The sequence below is a fragment of the Prenolepis imparis genome, unplaced genomic scaffold, assembly GCF_030444845.1.
Source record: "Prenolepis imparis isolate NDT839.2.m4 unplaced genomic scaffold, iyPreImpa1.0 SCAF_9, whole genome shotgun sequence".
Classification (NCBI taxonomy): Eukaryota; Metazoa; Arthropoda; class Insecta; order Hymenoptera; family Formicidae; genus Prenolepis; species Prenolepis imparis.
This window is the reverse complement of record NW_028141167.1, coordinates 1,273,717-1,290,973: the sequence shown is the minus strand read 5'-3', so window position 1 is coordinate 1,290,973 and position 17,257 is coordinate 1,273,717. Positions and strand designations below refer to the sequence as shown.

Genomic DNA, 17,257 nt, shown 5'->3' with positions numbered 1-17,257 from the left:
GTCAGCCTCACCGAGCGGCTCATCAGTCCGGCACGGTACCGTGTCCCGAATGCACGTCGATTTTCCGCCGCGTGTCGTCGCCGCGTTGTGCCACGTGATTCCGCGCCAGCGATCGCCACGCAAGCCACGCGAACGCGTTCGTTCACCGGTTCCACCGTGAACCATCAGTACCGTCCACCGACTCCGAAATACCGATCGATAGTCGATGCGAGACGGCGAGGTAGAGCGGCTCGTTTGCGTTCGTCCGCGTTTCGGACAAATCTCACGTATGTTGGAGCATTCTCGAGACAATCTGCAGAATATAGATCGTTGGAAGAGTGCGCGAAAGGATTAAAAAATCGTGGATCAAAGATCGAGCTGATACAGAGAATACGGGATTCAGATACGAGAGATTCTCGCGATGCTCGCGAATGACAGATGAACGGTACGTACCGGATGATTTAAAAAATTTGCGAGGAAATGAAAGAAATCGTCGTAACGTCGAGAATATTAATTCTTTTTTTCTGCTCGATTCGAGTCGGTGGTAAACTAGGCTTTGAAGAAAGTGCAAAGCATTGCGAAAATAAATGTAAGCGAAATACGAAACGATACGATAACTTGTAAGGAGAATCCAGAGAGATATGTACTAAAAATTATATTAACAATTCAGCTTCTCACATTGTTAATTATTTATTACATTGTAATAAATGTTAATGCATTCTGTCAAATGTATGCTATTCAAGAGACATATATAATAAATACGAAATACGCGTCACTCGATATCAAAAGAATGTTCCTTTAATCCATTTAGCGGTATTCTATATGCGTATATTATATGGCTTCGGTATATCGTCATAGAAATATTATCAAATTATGTTGGACATTTTTTGAAATTTAGTTTTAAGCGTTTAATCAAGATTTCATTAGAAATATCAAAGCTAGCTAAACGATATAGCTTTGAGAGAAACGATCTTTCTGCCAAACTGAAATGAGAACTGAAAGATCGACTCCGATTTTCCATTGTAATTAAAAAGATCTCTCGCGAAACCAGTTTCAAAATGTGGGTTTATAGCGGCGTGTTCCTCGTGATTTTTTGCTTGCACGGTACATTCCCTTGTGCATAAATAATTATTCCCAATTTCGTGAAAGTTTCAGTCCGCGTGCATATATCGCTTCGGGTAGGAAGCGTGCGTTGCAAAAGAAATTATTATGCACGCGCTGAACGTGATTATCCGTCGATCGAAGTTATAAAGGGAGAAACGAGCGTTTCAACACCGAGGCGAGAATTTCTTGGATAATATGCGAGAGCGTGAAAAAGAAAATATTAAAAAAAAAAAATTATATTACTTCAAAGAAGATATTTTCACGAGATAGCACCTCATCGCGGAGCACCGTCAGCATATTTATAACAAAGAGATAATAATCGGAGGATCAAGATGAAACGGCTTTTTACGGATAAAAACACTTTTCTTAGATCTTTTTCAGCGATTGCGCATCTTTTCCCGCCGTTAAACCGTCCGCGTTAAGTAAATACATAAGCGTCTTCCCACGCTTAGTATAGTAACGATATATAAATCGCTTTATTGTTATCCCCCTCTTCGAGGATACGCGACGTCGAAATTGACTGGCGTTCCAGGACGGCTGGTATATCCCGATGAAGGCAAGGGGATTTAAATAATGAATGGAGAACACGTTGTCAAAATTCACGAAGCGTGTCGGTCTGTGAGCGCCGACCAGTTAGTTATTGCATAACGCGGCGCATTGCGGCGTCGCGTTTATACGGCTGGGAAAATGCGGAATTCCAAAGGCTCGTACAATTCCATTTAGAGGAAGAGAGAGAAAGCCGAGCGTAAAAGTCCACGCGAAAGAGTGACTTTTCAGAGATTCGCATTCCCATATTTGCGCTTCCCTTGGCGTTCGATCATTTCAATTAGCGTTCAACATCGTTACGTTGCAAGACGACGTTGCACGCGAACGATTCAAGCTTGTATGACATTAACCCCGTCTATCACGACGAGCCTCACGTGCATCCGACCCATTATATCGAAGGCTTACCGCGGGTGGCCATAATAATTATAGTTGCATGTAAATCCTTTCCCACGCGCGAATGGAACATATTAATTAAGAGAGGAAAGCGCGACTCTTGTCCCATATTTCTCTTCTCAATTTTGTTCCTCGTCGTCTCCTCGCAAAATCTAATATATAAATATCTTTACGATCTTTATGGAACATATATATTGTCAAATGTATAGAATCACACTATTAGGATTAAACTATGACGTGTCACCGAGCCTGATTCGACGCGTTCGGGAATCGCGTTCGGTTCAGCTTCGCGATATTTTTACGAGGTTTCGGTGCCCACGCTCGTTCGAGAACCAACCGTGGCGGCGGCATATCGAGAATGTGGCGATCGGCCTGCGGCTACGAATTCCGTTACACGCACTTGTACGGCTCTCCGTGGATCTCCCTACACTCTGCCTACGATGAAGTTTTTATGCTCCATCTGCCTCCGTGATTTTCGACGCTGATTTAAATCCATCGTCAGATCTCTATCGGCGTGAAGCGAAATTATCGATCAAATGCGCGCCTTACTTGACGTAACGCAAAGAGAAAGATACGTGTATATATTAGGTCATCATATATGACACGTAACCGAAGGCGTAAAATATAGTCGACGATTGCGCGAATGCAGGATCAAATATTTCGCGTAAAAATAAACCAACTCACGCTTCCGTTAAGCAAACTAATTTTAGAGTTGCAACATGACGTATAGAAAATTGTCGTCGACGCGCTTGATTAATTCCGAGAGCAGTCACCTTCCTCAGCTATAATAATCATTTAACGAATGTCGTCGATTTTAATGAAACTATACTGTTATCTCGTGTACGGTATATTTTGCTCGATAATGGATAATTTGTTCAGTATTGTTAATAAATATATATTCAGTACCAACTAAGTTAACTCTTCCCTTCTCGTATACAAAAGAAATGAGAGACATGCATGAATGTGAAACACATACATTTAACGATCGTCGGAGGAATCTTCTTGCGATCAGCTGATTGCTCGACAGTGACCCCCGGGTCAATCTACTTTCTACTTCTCACATTCTGCCGAGATCAGAGGTGATACAGACGACGGGAGGCTGTGCACGATGTTCCTTGAAGTGGAAGCGGACATACTTTCACGACGACGGATGGTATACATATCGTTAAATTATCGAGGGGGGGGGGGGGGATGCTGATGAGTGAAAACGGATGGAGGCGGTGCGCGTTGTTCACCTGCCTCCTGGAGAAAAATAAGAAAGATTTATTAGTCGGGATTAGAACTCGGAGAATCTTCTCAACTCTCGAAAGAATATTTATGACAACCGCGGAAAATCGCGTCGAGGAAAAAAGTTCGCGACGCGCGGGATATTTATCTTTCTAATTTACCGGTCTGCGATATCTGACATATGAGATAAAAGCAAGCAAATACGAAAGCATATATTCGATTGAAAAGTCTTTAGAGATTTTTTAAATATTTGATAAAACTTTAATAGCGCTATTAAATTAATTACAAGAGAAAAAAAGAGGAGAGAGAGATGATCGAGAGAGTAAAATCGTCACTGATATGTTTCGAATCTTCGAAATACCTGGCGCAGAATGAAGCGAACCGATGGCAGCGAGTGAAGGTCAGCCGCGGCGAAACAAAATGTCAAGCATAACAGAATACAGCTTACAGTTAGCGCATCTCGCTGAGTATACAAAATACCTCGCTCCGCGAAGAATATAATTTATAGCGACACGTGTCCTGCTTGTTTATAATTCGCTCCGCTACTATCTATGCGTAATGACACGATTAGTAAAACGGGCAGGTACGACAAGAAACACGAAAGTTCCGTATTAAGTTGGTCAAGCGACTAGCGCCGGTATGCAGTCAAGATCGCTTAACGATCGTCCGCAATCCTCGGCGTTATGCGACACGATTTGTCTGTCGTCGTCTCCCCTGATGAACGATCTCGCGTGTCTCGAGAGTAAATGGATATAGTTGGAAAATACGGCTGAGAAGTCACGAGAAGGAACGTCGGAAATTTTCTCATCGCGAAGCGTTTTTACCCCTCGCGACGACAGACGACTATGTCGAACGTTTGATTAGTTTTTTCTATTCCTTACGAGATATGTATATAAACTTGAACAGGTTTCGCACCTATAAAAGAACTCCCGATTACGTCACAGAATATTGTCTACAATGATTTGACCTGTTTCCAGGGAGTGGCTGACATTGCAACGAAGCGTAAAGATCAGCGAGCTTGCGCCATGAATTAAGATCGATTCGGAAAATGGACGTCGCCAAGGGCACAACGGAGGACTTTGTGACGGTGGTCAGTGTCGGCAATCAGCCGACGTCGGAAAATTTCGTGACAGTTCTGTCGATCGGCAACGGGAAGAAGGGCGATGTCGAAGAGTCATCGGGGTCGAGCAAGAACGGAGCGGCGAACGGGATGGATGGACATCTCGAGGAGGAAGTCGAGGTTTTCAGACTGCCCGGAGAACGTCTGGGTTTCGGACTCAAATTCGAAGGCGGGAATAAGACGTCCGAGAGGGTCAGGAGACTCTTCGTGCAGAGCTGCGCGGAGCAAAGTCCTGCGAGTAGAGCCAAGTGTTCGTGGGGCACTTTAGGCGAGGGAGACGAGGTAATAATGATATTCTCGAGAAAAAATGTTGGATATATATTTTTTCTTCTTCATACTTTCGATCTTTCTATAGTTATTCTCCCGAGGAAAGATCTTGGATACGCGATAGCGAAGCTTTGCTTTCTTAATCTTGTTTCTCCCCTCGTTAACGAAAGGCTAATAACATCGGCCGCTTTCGCTGAAATGATATTTCGTGCCGTAACACGCGTATAACGAATTCAAGAAAGTAGCATTCATGAACATGTATGATTTCATTCAATCTTAACGGTACGTGAAATCTATCGCGCGTCATTACGTGTCGCTTTCAATTACGGAACCGGCAGGTTTCTTCTGCAATGGATAAGGATCACAATGACTAGTCGCTAGATTCCTCCTGCTATTTCAATGAATCGGTGTAATGAGTGACGTGCAATTATTCGCACGCATCGGGCCGCGACGCGCCTGTACCTGTGGCGTAATGTCAGCTTGAATGGGTGAGAAAAGGAGAGAAAGAAGAAGAAGAAGAAGAAGAAGGTCTTTCTCTCGCGTACTACTCTCGAATTTACATATTTGCCCCCAACATATTTTTCGCTAGAAAAAAAGATTAACTTTAATCGCATCACACGTACGTAGTGTCCGTCGTGTTTAAAATTAAGGTCACGCATTATGGGAATAGTATTTATGCGTCTATAGCGCTAGCGCATTTTGTGGAACAGCCGCGAAACAAGATGTTGTAAATGCACTCTTCCTCCGGCTCCCACGGTGCACTCCGTCTCTCATCTATATGATTTTCAAGAGACCTACTTCCTGCGTAATAACTCTCAAGTGTGCTTTCCTCTCGCCTCCTTTGCTTGTTTACATTACAAATTATTTACGGGCAATAATAGACACGTCTATACTTTACACAGACCCCACAATCACGTTACGATTCTCTCTCTCTCTCTCTCTCTCTCTCTCTAGGTACTTTCAATCGACGGTATACCGGTGACACACATGACCCGATTGGATTGCGTGAGGAGGCTGAAGGAGTCGCAGTTGGTCATCAGGCTGATGGTGAGATGCCGCGGCGCTCTCAGACCCGAAGTGGTGAGCGCCGAGAGAAAAATCGAACTAAACAAAGTGCCGCCGGAGTTACCCGCGGCCCCCCCGCCGGTACCACCGCGGAAGCTGAGGCAGCCACGAGGATCCGCAGACGGCGAAGCGAATCCTAGTCCTGTCAAGAAATTGTGGGACAGCCCGAAGTCGCAGAACGGATCGCCGGCCGTTTCGCATGCCGGAAGTACGACGAAAGTGAGCTCGTACGAGAGTTGCGAATCCTCGCCGAGAAGCGTCAACGGATCGTTGCATCAAGAGAGTACGAAGGAATCACCGAAGAACCGCTCGCCGGAGTTTGCGAAGTCGAAGCAGGTAATGTAATCGCGAATAAGAAATTAATTTAAAATTTTGAAACTTATGTGAAATTAAAATTAAATCAAAACTCTAAGGAGTTTCTTATTCTTTCTTTCTCTGACTGAAAAAGAGATCTCTGTGTTTCTAGGAACCGCCGGAAGCGATGGTTTATCTGGACGCGCGATCACAGTGCGGCTCCACGCACGGCAGCACGTCCGACGACACTGGCAGCTCCTTGTCCACCGTGATGGACAGATTCTCGACGATGTCCGATCGCGTGTCGACCATCTCCACGGCGTCCACGGCTTCGACCACCGGCTCCGAACAGCCGAACGAATACGCGGGCGTCGATCGAGACCTCGAGCGATCCTCGTCCGACCGAGATGTGCTGCTGTCGCGAGCGATCTGCCCGCTCGAGATGCTCGAGCGGGACTTTTCGAACCCGCCCGATTACTTGTTACGACGTCTCGCCAGTTCCGAGGCGGTGACGCACGTGGAGTCGCGGGGCGAAGTCGAGCGTATCACGGCGGTAGTCGCACCGAACACGGTGCTCATCGAGGAAACCATCACTCTTCAACCACCGCTCAGTTTTCAGGACGCCCCGTTAAGCTACGGACACGAGGCTAGACCAGACCTCTTCTACACAGCCGACCTAGCCGCCGACTCGACGACGCATTTCCGGCCAATTAAAGACGACGTGGAACTCGTTGAGCGCGTCAACGGCAGCGTTCACGAGGAGTTGCGCGGTTCCGGCACGGAAAGGAGCAACGGCGTCAGGTCGTCGTCGTCGTCGCCGCCGCCGTTGCCGGCTAGAAATCATGTTAACAGGATCTGCGTGAATCAGACGAGCGAATCTAGAAAGGACGCGCGAACGATCTCAGGAACGATGTCCGTCTCGCCCGAGAGGGAACCTTCGGAAGCTCCTCTGTTGCCGCCGAAGCCGCTACCGAGAAAAGACATCAAGGCTAGACGGAAGAGACCACCCCCGCCGCCTCCACCGCCGATTATTGCTCCACGAAGAGAGATCAAATCTTCACCATCAATCCAATCGAATCATCCAACGGAGAAGGAAGACGTTTCGCAAGTCGAAAGCGTAGAGTGTGTTCAATCAGGATCATGCGAATCATCATTAAACAGAAGCAACGTTTTCCACGAACTTTCGACTCGAGAATTCGAAAATTCAGATGGAAACAGCGATAGAGAAACTAACACGAAGTACGCTTGTCTTGATGGTGAAAAAGACAAAGCTGCAAGTTCGAAGGAAGACACACAAACGAACAAAGTACTTGAAATTATCGAAATCAGGATGGCCAAAGGTTTGCAGCTCGATCAGAAGAAGGAAATTGCAAGGAATGAGGCAAACAGCGCTTCGGAAACGACGAATTGCGAACAGAATGGAATTAAGGATAAAGTAACAGGTAGAAGCAAAGATCCAGATCAATCGCAATCTATGAATAATTTGAATGGAATTTCGACGCAACAAGATTCGAATTTAGAACCGACCGATGAATGCGTCGACGAGTCGAATAACGAAGAGGAAAAACATCTTGACTCAGAAGATTTTTACCGGGAAGGAACTCGGACAAGTGACGGAAATACTTTCGAGGAAGCACTTCCGTTACACGCAGAAAATACTTTATCGGTCGATAATTCTACACTGCGAGAGAGCGAAGATGACGAAACGTATCGATCGTTGGACGAGATAAATGACGATATAAAAAATCCGGATGTAAATCGCTTGCTAGAGGACGAGGAAGTTGTGGAAGAAGGCGACACAACCGACGAAAGCGACGACGGCGATTATTACTGGCAGAGCAATCTCGCCACTATCGGTGAAGAGGAGGAGACTTCCTTGGAGTATGTAAACGCGTAAGTTTATAATTATATATCCAATCTCTCAATATAAAGAAATTATTACTCTAAGCTATCATTATTCAACAAAAAGATAAGTCCTTTTTTCCACAAAAAAGAGGATGATCATTTCCCGTTAATTGTTTTATCGTATAATTTTGAAAAATTTGCATTTAAAAAGAGCTATTTTACCGTGTTATAGTTATATGTATATGTGACATGGTGAACAAGTATTGTTGCAAATCATAAAAGTAATTAAATATATTAGGGTTTTTAACTCGCAAAAATATTTAATTATAATTAATAAAATTCTTGATGAAGTGAACATAATATGTGATGTATATTGTGAGAAAAGTGCGAATTAGATCATTCAGTGTCCGTCAAATATTTTTTAATATATTTATTCAAATTTAAGATTGTTTCTTCTAGATCGCTAAATACAAATTTGATGTCAAAATAGACGAATTGAAAATAGTAAAGTTAGTAAAAATCTGACAGTTCTTTTTAATTTTGACATTGAATTTATATTCAGCAATCTGAAAAACTCTTAAGTTTGAATAAATATGTTATGAAAAATATTCGATAGATTTTCACACACACACACACAATAGTTTAATTTACAGTTTTCATGTAATAGACCTCATATTTAATTATGAATATCTTGTAAATTGTAATCGATAAAACAAATTCTTATTAAAGCCTAAAACCCTTAAAAAAGTTTAATATTGATTACAATAAAACCTTTAATATATCATAATATTTTAAGAGAGCTTCTTTTCATAACTTTAAATGTAAATTTTTCAAAATTGTAAATAGACAAATTTGAAATTTGAAATCTTATTCAGTATAAAAAAACTCCGGAAACTTTCTGTCTCGTGTTTTTTTTTTATAAACTATATTGTATGAATAAAGGGAATCCTAATATAAGGGAATTCGCGGAATCTCCACTTTCGCCACACGTTGCATCTCAAAATCCTCTTAATATTAACGTGCAATGCGAACAGCAATTACAATTGTGTACAGAGTTAATCAGGATAATTCCGCTTATTTGCTTGAGCAAAGTGTACGATGAGATGAATAGCTGGGAATTGTGTCGAGAAATAGGTATATCACTGTAGATGTAGCACCGCGCGGCGAATAAATCCTAAAAAGAAATTAATTCACTTTCCTCATCGGTTACCCGGATTACCTGGCCCGCGCGGGCGGCATGTGGAGAAAAGGTTAATTGATCGTTCTAAGAATAGGAAAGAGGGCTGTCGATTACTGGGAATCGAACACCACCGAGTTCGATGACGGAGCCGTCCCACGAGGTGAACGCCTCCATGCAAATGCTCGACATTTGCTTATTGCTTCGAACAGCAATCTCTCCTTCTTTGCATGACGTTGCAATCGTCTCTTTTAAACTTATCTGAATAGCGAATTGCCGCTTATTAAAGCCCTCAATAAGTCTCCCCGCCGTTAAAATGTAACGGGTTATATATCATTAATTATTTGATATAGCGTTTAGAATTTCTTTTATCTTTTATATCGCACGCGCGGTTACACAAATATAATAAGGGATCAAATACAAAGAGCGTATAACCATTTTTTCTAAGCACCCTGAAAAAGATATTTTCTCCGACCTGTTGCAGCAACGCAGACGCGAACGATTCCAGCAAGCTGGCGGCGGAGTCGGAAGAATCGTCTCCCGCAATCAAGAAGGATGCATTCGTTAAAAACGGTAAGTCTGTTCTGCCAGTATATTAATTAAGCTCTTAATTAGCTTGACTCAAAATACGATTTGAGTCAATAAAGCGCAATTTATCCAATTAACGCAAGAATGCGAGGCCAGCGCAGAACGATTAGAGATCCGCTCGCTAATAGCAAAGGCAACAAATCAAGCGTTTGTGTCGATTGAGGCTGACCGCGTAAAAAAAATTAGCACTCGTCGTCAATCGGGGCGACCTTGAGCCGATTAATTAATCGATCTCGCTTTCGATAGCATCATTGTCGATGTCTCTTCGGAACATGTCGACTGGCGATGAGAATGTCACTATCATTAAGAGAAGGCGAGAACGCGAAAAAATTGACATTGAACAGGAAATGCGGAAAAATGTTCGGGTACAAAACAACCGAAGGACACCCGGTATAACGCGCCCACGCTACCGTGGCACGTTGCCGTCGAGCTTTATAAAGGTTACGCATTAATCACCTTGCGTTACGCGCCGGTATACGGTTCTCCGGTTTCGCGCGGGCGCGAATGCATTCAAAACGGAGGCAGGCCAGGCAAATCGAGACAAAGGCGTATATATATGAGGCGCGCCTTCCTCTCTCGCCGGGAGAGATTCTTATTCACCGACGTGCATTCCGCTATTTTTTTCGCGCGGATGACTACACGCGCGATTTCTTCTCCGCGATATACAAAACGCACCGAGTCTTCAAGACTCAAGACGCCTTTCGGACGCTTGCTCTGTGCTGGATGGATTTTGTTGTATAGGGATAACTTTGGCGATTTAATAAATATTTTTGACTACTTTTTTTTTTACAGTAAAATATTTAGTTTCTTACAATATACACAATTTATTTTTAATTTTATTATTCAAGTGACAAATGCTTTATGACATTTTTCTTACTTTTTGTTATATATTTATAAAATATAAATTTAACTAATTTTGGCTTTATTTTCCGCTATTTTGTTTTTATTAATATTTTTAATAGTTTGAAAAGGAACAGCCGTTGCGATTTTTTATTTTTATCATTGCGAAAAACCACAGCGTTTAAAATACCTTGAGAAAACATTCTCATATCGTGTCGCCAAAGTCATCGAAATTTCCCCTCACACATGTTCCTTGTAATTTATTTCTACATCTACTACTTGAAGAGATCTCTCCGCGATTTCCCGTAGACATAGAAGTGCTTATCTTCAATGAGATATTTGCGTAATATCTAATATCTGCTCTTTGCGAGAACCCCGTTTAAAGAGACACGTTGTTATCCCGCGCTATCGTCTCTCGTCTCTCACCACAAACTGTATAAGGGAAAAATAAGTATTCATCTCGTCAATGTAGATCGATGATCGATCGATCGAGAAATGATAAAGCCGGCGTAAAAGTATAATACGGGAAATCGTGCACCGGATTTGTGCGATAGTAATAATTCTGCGCGAACGGTGAAGTATATATTATATCAAAAGCAATGATATGGGGCACACACATACCCATCAATCATAATATATAATATGTATACAGCCTATCCCTCCCTCCCTCCCTCTCTACGCATTCTTTTCCAAGATAGATGTGTACGTATTAGAAAAAATTCGAAGAGGAACAAAGAAGTTGCTATAATGAAGGGAATTATGCGAGAGTGGATAATAAACATGTTCGTACGATAATTAATTTGCACGGTAATTTTTTTTTAGAAACGTATCGCGCTCACGCACGTTTTGCAACATCAGAACCGCGACTTGGTATAATTTTCTAACGACGAGTTTTTGCTTCCCGCGCGATGTCGACATCGCTTTTATATAGATGCGCGGCATCTCTCTTTCTCTCTATATATTTTTTTTTCTCTTCTTGCAACGCGAATGGCGCGATTCATGAAGCGAAACGCATATACGATGAAAGAGTGGATATATCCAACGGAGAAGACTTCATACCGTAGCCGGACGTTTTGCGTTAAGCGGAAAATAAGGAAATTCCTCCGCTCGAACGGGATGGATTCCCGGCCGCCAGGTGGGTGTGAGAACAAAACCGTTAAGAGAATAATTCGAGAATCGCCTAGCAAACGCGAGAGCTCTCTATGCTCGTATCGTCGACGAAGCTGCGGTGTATGTATTCTCTCTCGCGCGATGAGGTTCGTATTAAACGCGAAAATTTATGGTTAGGCGCGCCTGCCGTTTAAACCGCGATCATTTTTTTCTAATAAATACCGTCGGACGTTCGTTTCTCAATTCCGTTGAATACATAATTCATTATATATCTCCTCGAACCCCTACAAGTACGCGAAAATATATCGATTCGAATTTCTTTTATTTCAATTATAACGTTTTAAATTGTACATCAGCAAAATCAGCTGTTAAAATTAAATGTTTTTATATAAAATTAAAGCGCAGATATTAAACTCGAGTTTCTCGATTATTTTTTTATATTCGGGTTATTATATCTGAGAATTATCTTTTAAAAAAATGACTATAATAATGAATGATCTATTGGCTAGATACTTTATTGAAATCGTAGCGTTGCACGCAATGTGTCATTATACTCTCCGATATTGACTAGCTAAATGAGGACAGGTCGACGATTCCCAAGTTCTCCTAAGTTAATTATCGTGTATATCCAACTTTTTTTGTTCCGTGACATTTCGCGACGATCACACCCGTTAGAGACGGACCCGGCTGATGGTGGGTCCGGCAAAGCTTACCAGTCACAACAATATGGCGACTGGTCAGCGGTCCCAAGCCGCAGCCTCCGAGTCGTCGAAGTCTCTTCTAGTGGCTGACCGCGCTCAAGGTCCCATTCCCCCCTAATCGCCTTCCTTTTCTCGATCTTTCACTTGGTTCACATCCAATCGAAGAGACGGCGATCTCTGACGGATATATATACTTGCGTACTGACGTATGTCTGTATGTACGCACGATCGCAGAAGACAGCATTCCACATCGCGGCTAAACCACAGGGCCCCCTCTGTATGTACGTAGTAGTATACTGACCCAAAGATAACATCAATATAAGAATCGATCGAAACCCATACAAATCTAACTGCTACATTGGCATCGATTGTCCTCTCACCGAAATAGCCCTTTCAAATTCCTTCAATGTCGAAATTTCGCCTTGAGATCGATACGTTGCTATTTTACGTCAATATTTCCTTGGAAACGATCTTTGAAGAGAGAGAAAGAGAGAGGAAGAAAGAAAAAAATGTTTATTTTGAATTTAAATTTAAATAATTATGCCAATATTATTATTAGTAAGTCGATGACTCGAAGAAAAATACAATGCCATGATTGTTTAAGATAGATTGATTTTGTGTCGCCTCGAGCGATGAGGAATGAAAAATGGGAATAGTTAATGTAACGTGCCACTGTGCGATCGTTCGTTTTAAGATCTTCATCGCAGCGTTCGTTTGAAGCGGTTCGCTCGTTTATACATTACGCAATTATACGACCTAAAAATATACACAAATGGAAAAGTAACATTCCGTAATTTCAGCCGAACCGTGCATTAACGACCGGCTCTTAAGAGGATCGACCTTTCCCAGGCAATCCGACGCCCGTTTCAATTTGCGATTGCAAAGGGCGATGATTAGTCTTGACCTCCCGAGGGTGGCTTTCGATCTCCAAGTAATTAGCGGACATTGATACCGGCGAAGTGCTTTCTGTTAAACTCGTTGACGTGCATAAATTTGCCGGACAGCCACCATTTTGCTCTGCCATCGCGGATAAAACAGCCTTAAGATTATTTGCCGGCGACGTCAATTTTAATCTACGATCGTAGCGGATCGCAATCTCGGATTACATAGAAAATGATGCGCCATTCAGAATTCAACGGAACATTCCCGGATATGCGTGCTATATACAAAACCTACGATCGGAGATTATCCGCGCAGAATAACGGATCGGAATAAAATATACTTGAACAATTTGAAAAAAAAAAAAAAAAACGAAATAAGAGTAATATATGCATAAATTGAAAAAAAACCTGTCCTTTATACTCTTGACATTTCGAAAAATTGACGAATGAGAATGCGATAATATTGTGAGACGAATTGTAATCATTCAGTTGAATTTCGCGAAGACGATTCCTCGCGAGAGAACCGGGTCACGTTTTGCCACGTTCGTGTGTCGAAAGAATTCCGCATTCGATCTGACTCGCAAAGTACACTTAATGCATCCGATCGAACGAGCTGCATTCCATCGCGCCAGCTCGAACGGTGCATGAACGCGGTATGAACCCGCCTAAAGATGACTCGCCCCCCCCCCCCCCCCTCGTTCAAGATCGACCGGTATCAACGAATTCAACGGAGCGCTTCTCGCGGCCGTTGAACGTGGAAAATTACGATCGCGATGCTGGAAGTGGAAACCAGTCGTGAATTACGTCACTTTGCGCGTTTATTAGAAGAGAGCAGAGATAGGCACACACATTTTCTAGATATCGAGTCGCTTGAGAGAATCGATATCGAAAAGAATTGTATAGTTATTGTTATTCGTTCGAGGCGAGAGAGACCGTATCACACAGAGAGGAAGAAGGATAGATATTTCAGTTCGTCGAGAGAGTCGGGTCAGCTGCGATTTGAAAGGATCTACTATGCGCCTACATAGGCATATCGAGATCCGAGAGACGACATTCCGTTGCCGGCAACCCGGAAGCGATCCTCGTGCAGCGACGTCGATATAATTAGTTACGATATGCCTCATACTTAAGATGCGTAGAGATCGATCCGCAAAGCTGACGAGCGACAGGAGTACTTGCACGTCGAAAAAAACGCTAATCGTTCGATTGGAGATAATGCATAAATAAACGCGCGGTTACATCTTCTTCCTGAGAGCATCTCGCGACGCTCATTTTGTGTAACACCCCTTCTTTATGAATCTTTACGTAAAATATTTTCATGGGTTTTTTATAGTTAAACGAATCGGCTCTATTGCGAAAACACAGTTTATCCTAAAATTCTTAGGTGAAGTTATAACAAATATAATTAAGAAATTAAAAATCTTTTTACATTATTCTATTTTCTAGTTTGTTAAAATAATTCTTTCATACGTTGAAACTATTGATCTCTGCAAGTGCAACTATTTGTTTTACATATACTAATTCGATTAATATTTGCGAGTCGAGACACTAAAACACAAATCATTTCCCCCCCCACATTGAGATGTTGATAGGTTTAAAATATTTTTTTGTAGACACAATCGTCTACGTGCGAAAGGGATGTTATAATATTTTAAATTCGATTAATATTTTTGACAATTATCAGCTGATTTTTGTCAAAAAATATTAATCGCGGATAAGATATTATAACATATATTATTTAAAACATATTAGTATTTTAATTAATATTTTCTATAGAAATGTTATAAAATATTTCTCACTCACCGATAAGTACAATAGCGGAGTTGTAGTACACAGCACGTATTGATCTGAAAACAAAATAGCAAATATTCAAATTATGTATATGGTATATACATGAAAGCAAAATATTCAAATTATGTATATATACATATGTGTGTATCATAATTATGTATATATACATATCTCATGCAATGCAGTTTAGAAAAAATGTTTCTATATTGCATACCTCACAGTTGCCCCACTGTCGCCCGATGCCTCCCTGGGCCTCCTCCTTCTCTCTTGGTCCATGGTAGCACTCACGACACTCGCGAAAACACGAATAATTACGATTGTTCGATACTTTACACGGCACTCCCGACACGCGAAACTTTACACGGCACTCTCGACACGATGCGTGAATCGCACTGTGTATCGTGTATCGCAACGCTACCTGTAACAAATAAAATACATACACATATTAGAATAATCTTATTATTTCGCATTATAACATACACAATATAAATATAAATATGTAAGCTAGAATATATTTAGTTAGTAAATTTTTGCTTTATTAATATTTTTTGACAGAAATTAGCTGAGTAAAGCGTTAATTTGCTAATTAATTTTTAAAATAATATGTTATAAAAATTAAAATAATATATGTTTTAAATAATATGTTATAATACTTTAAACTCGATTAATATTTTTGACAGTTATCAGCTGATTTCTGTGAAAAAATATTAATCGAAAATAAGGTATTAAATATTATTTACAACATATTACTATTTTAATTTTTATAACACATTTTTATTTTAATTAGTAAATTAACGCTTTAATCAGCTGATTTCTGTAAAAAAAAATATTAATCAAGTTTAAATAAACTTTATATAATTTTTTTTTAAATACAAAACCGAAGAATGGCGCGCGCTTGGGTTGTTCTAGTCGTCTTAAAAAAATAGAATATTTTTTCCTCTGTCATTGAACTGTATGTCGACTATATCGGTGAACAACTTTAAATCACCAGTCTCGTACGACAATGAATAGGCCTTGACATGCGTAAATCTAATATTATCGTCACGTTCGGAATATCGGTCCATCACGCACGGCATGCATGCAAATGTTTCTCAGTTAGCGGTAATTCCTTACATGCCATGTGTTTACAAATAATGGAAAAAACGCGAGTGCTAAATATCCGTATAGAGTAGATTAAAATCCCCTTTCGACATCATCCACGAGACTCGTTTAATGGAAATCTCTCTCGGTAAAGAGAGTGGGACTTCCGCTTTTCGCTTCACGGAGAACGCTTAATGAAAACTCCAGCTTATAATTACGTTATATCGCGTTGCGTCACGTGTATGTCATAATATATAATTCATAATATCGTTACGTAATAACGAAGATCCTACGACGAGATACCTGTAGATCGAAGTCTCTTCGATATCTTGCGCATTTAAAAAAAAATGTACGTCCTATTTATTTTTGTTAAAATGTCACGTAACCGCGGCCTATCAAATTTCATTCGATGAATCGCGTCTAATAACACCAAGTCACATTTCCGTGACTCGGAATGCACCTTGTACGGAATGCGCTCGTATGGCGAATAAGAAATAGCCCAGCGTATGGCGGCAAGCTTTCATAAAAGTGCACACACTTCAACCGGCTCCGCCTTTACGGCACACCGAAACACACGTTCTTCGACTCGAGGAAATTTGAGCCTTCAAAAGCCAGCTAACTTTTTTTTTAGCGACCACCCGAGTCCCGTATCTTATGGCATGGACAGTGATGCCCAAACAAAGATCTTTATTTATTATATAGATATACATCTATATATTATGCAATATACAGAATAGATCGAGAAACATGTGTACAACTTGGAAAGGAAGTAATTTCTCGTGCAAAAATATTTATATATAATATAAATAAAAATATAATTATTTATATTATGTACCTATCATATATATATATATACATCTTTTTAAAGTTTAAATGGCCTTCAAGAATTTAATAAATATTCTTGACAGATACAAGAGAGCTACATTTTCAGAAATAATCAAATTATTATGATTACATTAGGAAATAAAATATTATAAAATTTATAAAATGAAATCGATACGTACATATACATATTTATGATTTATGTTAACCGCCTACACGCAATTTGCATGATTTCGTAAGAAAAATTATCTCTAGCTTTTTCTTCCGCATGTTCTGCACTTTGTAAGGTGTTCAGAATGCAAATTTATGAAAGACACGACAAGATAAAATGACTTACTAAATTGGAAAGGCAATCGACGCGAGAAAGAGTGACACATACACTTGGCTAGATGAATATAGGAATCTCTCGATATATAGAGACATATTA

General features: G+C 40.9%; 1 protein-coding gene across 2 annotated transcripts in view; it reads left to right on the top strand.

Annotated features, from left to right (window-relative positions):
* Nucleotides 1-17,257, top strand: part of Bbg (PDZ domain-containing protein big bang) — a 40,313-nt gene continuing 23,056 nt past the window's right edge. For both annotated transcript variants that reach the window (XM_083045039.1, XM_083045038.1), the window contains exons 1-5: nt 1-424; nt 4,227-4,651; nt 5,591-6,037; nt 6,168-7,888; nt 9,502-9,590. In XM_083045039.1, the coding sequence (XP_082901165.1) occupies nt 4,298-4,651; nt 5,591-6,037; nt 6,168-7,888; nt 9,502-9,590 (2,611 nt within the window). In that variant the 5' untranslated portion in view covers nt 1-424; nt 4,227-4,297. The remainder of the gene's footprint in view (nt 425-4,226; nt 4,652-5,590; nt 6,038-6,167; nt 7,889-9,501; nt 9,591-17,257) is intronic.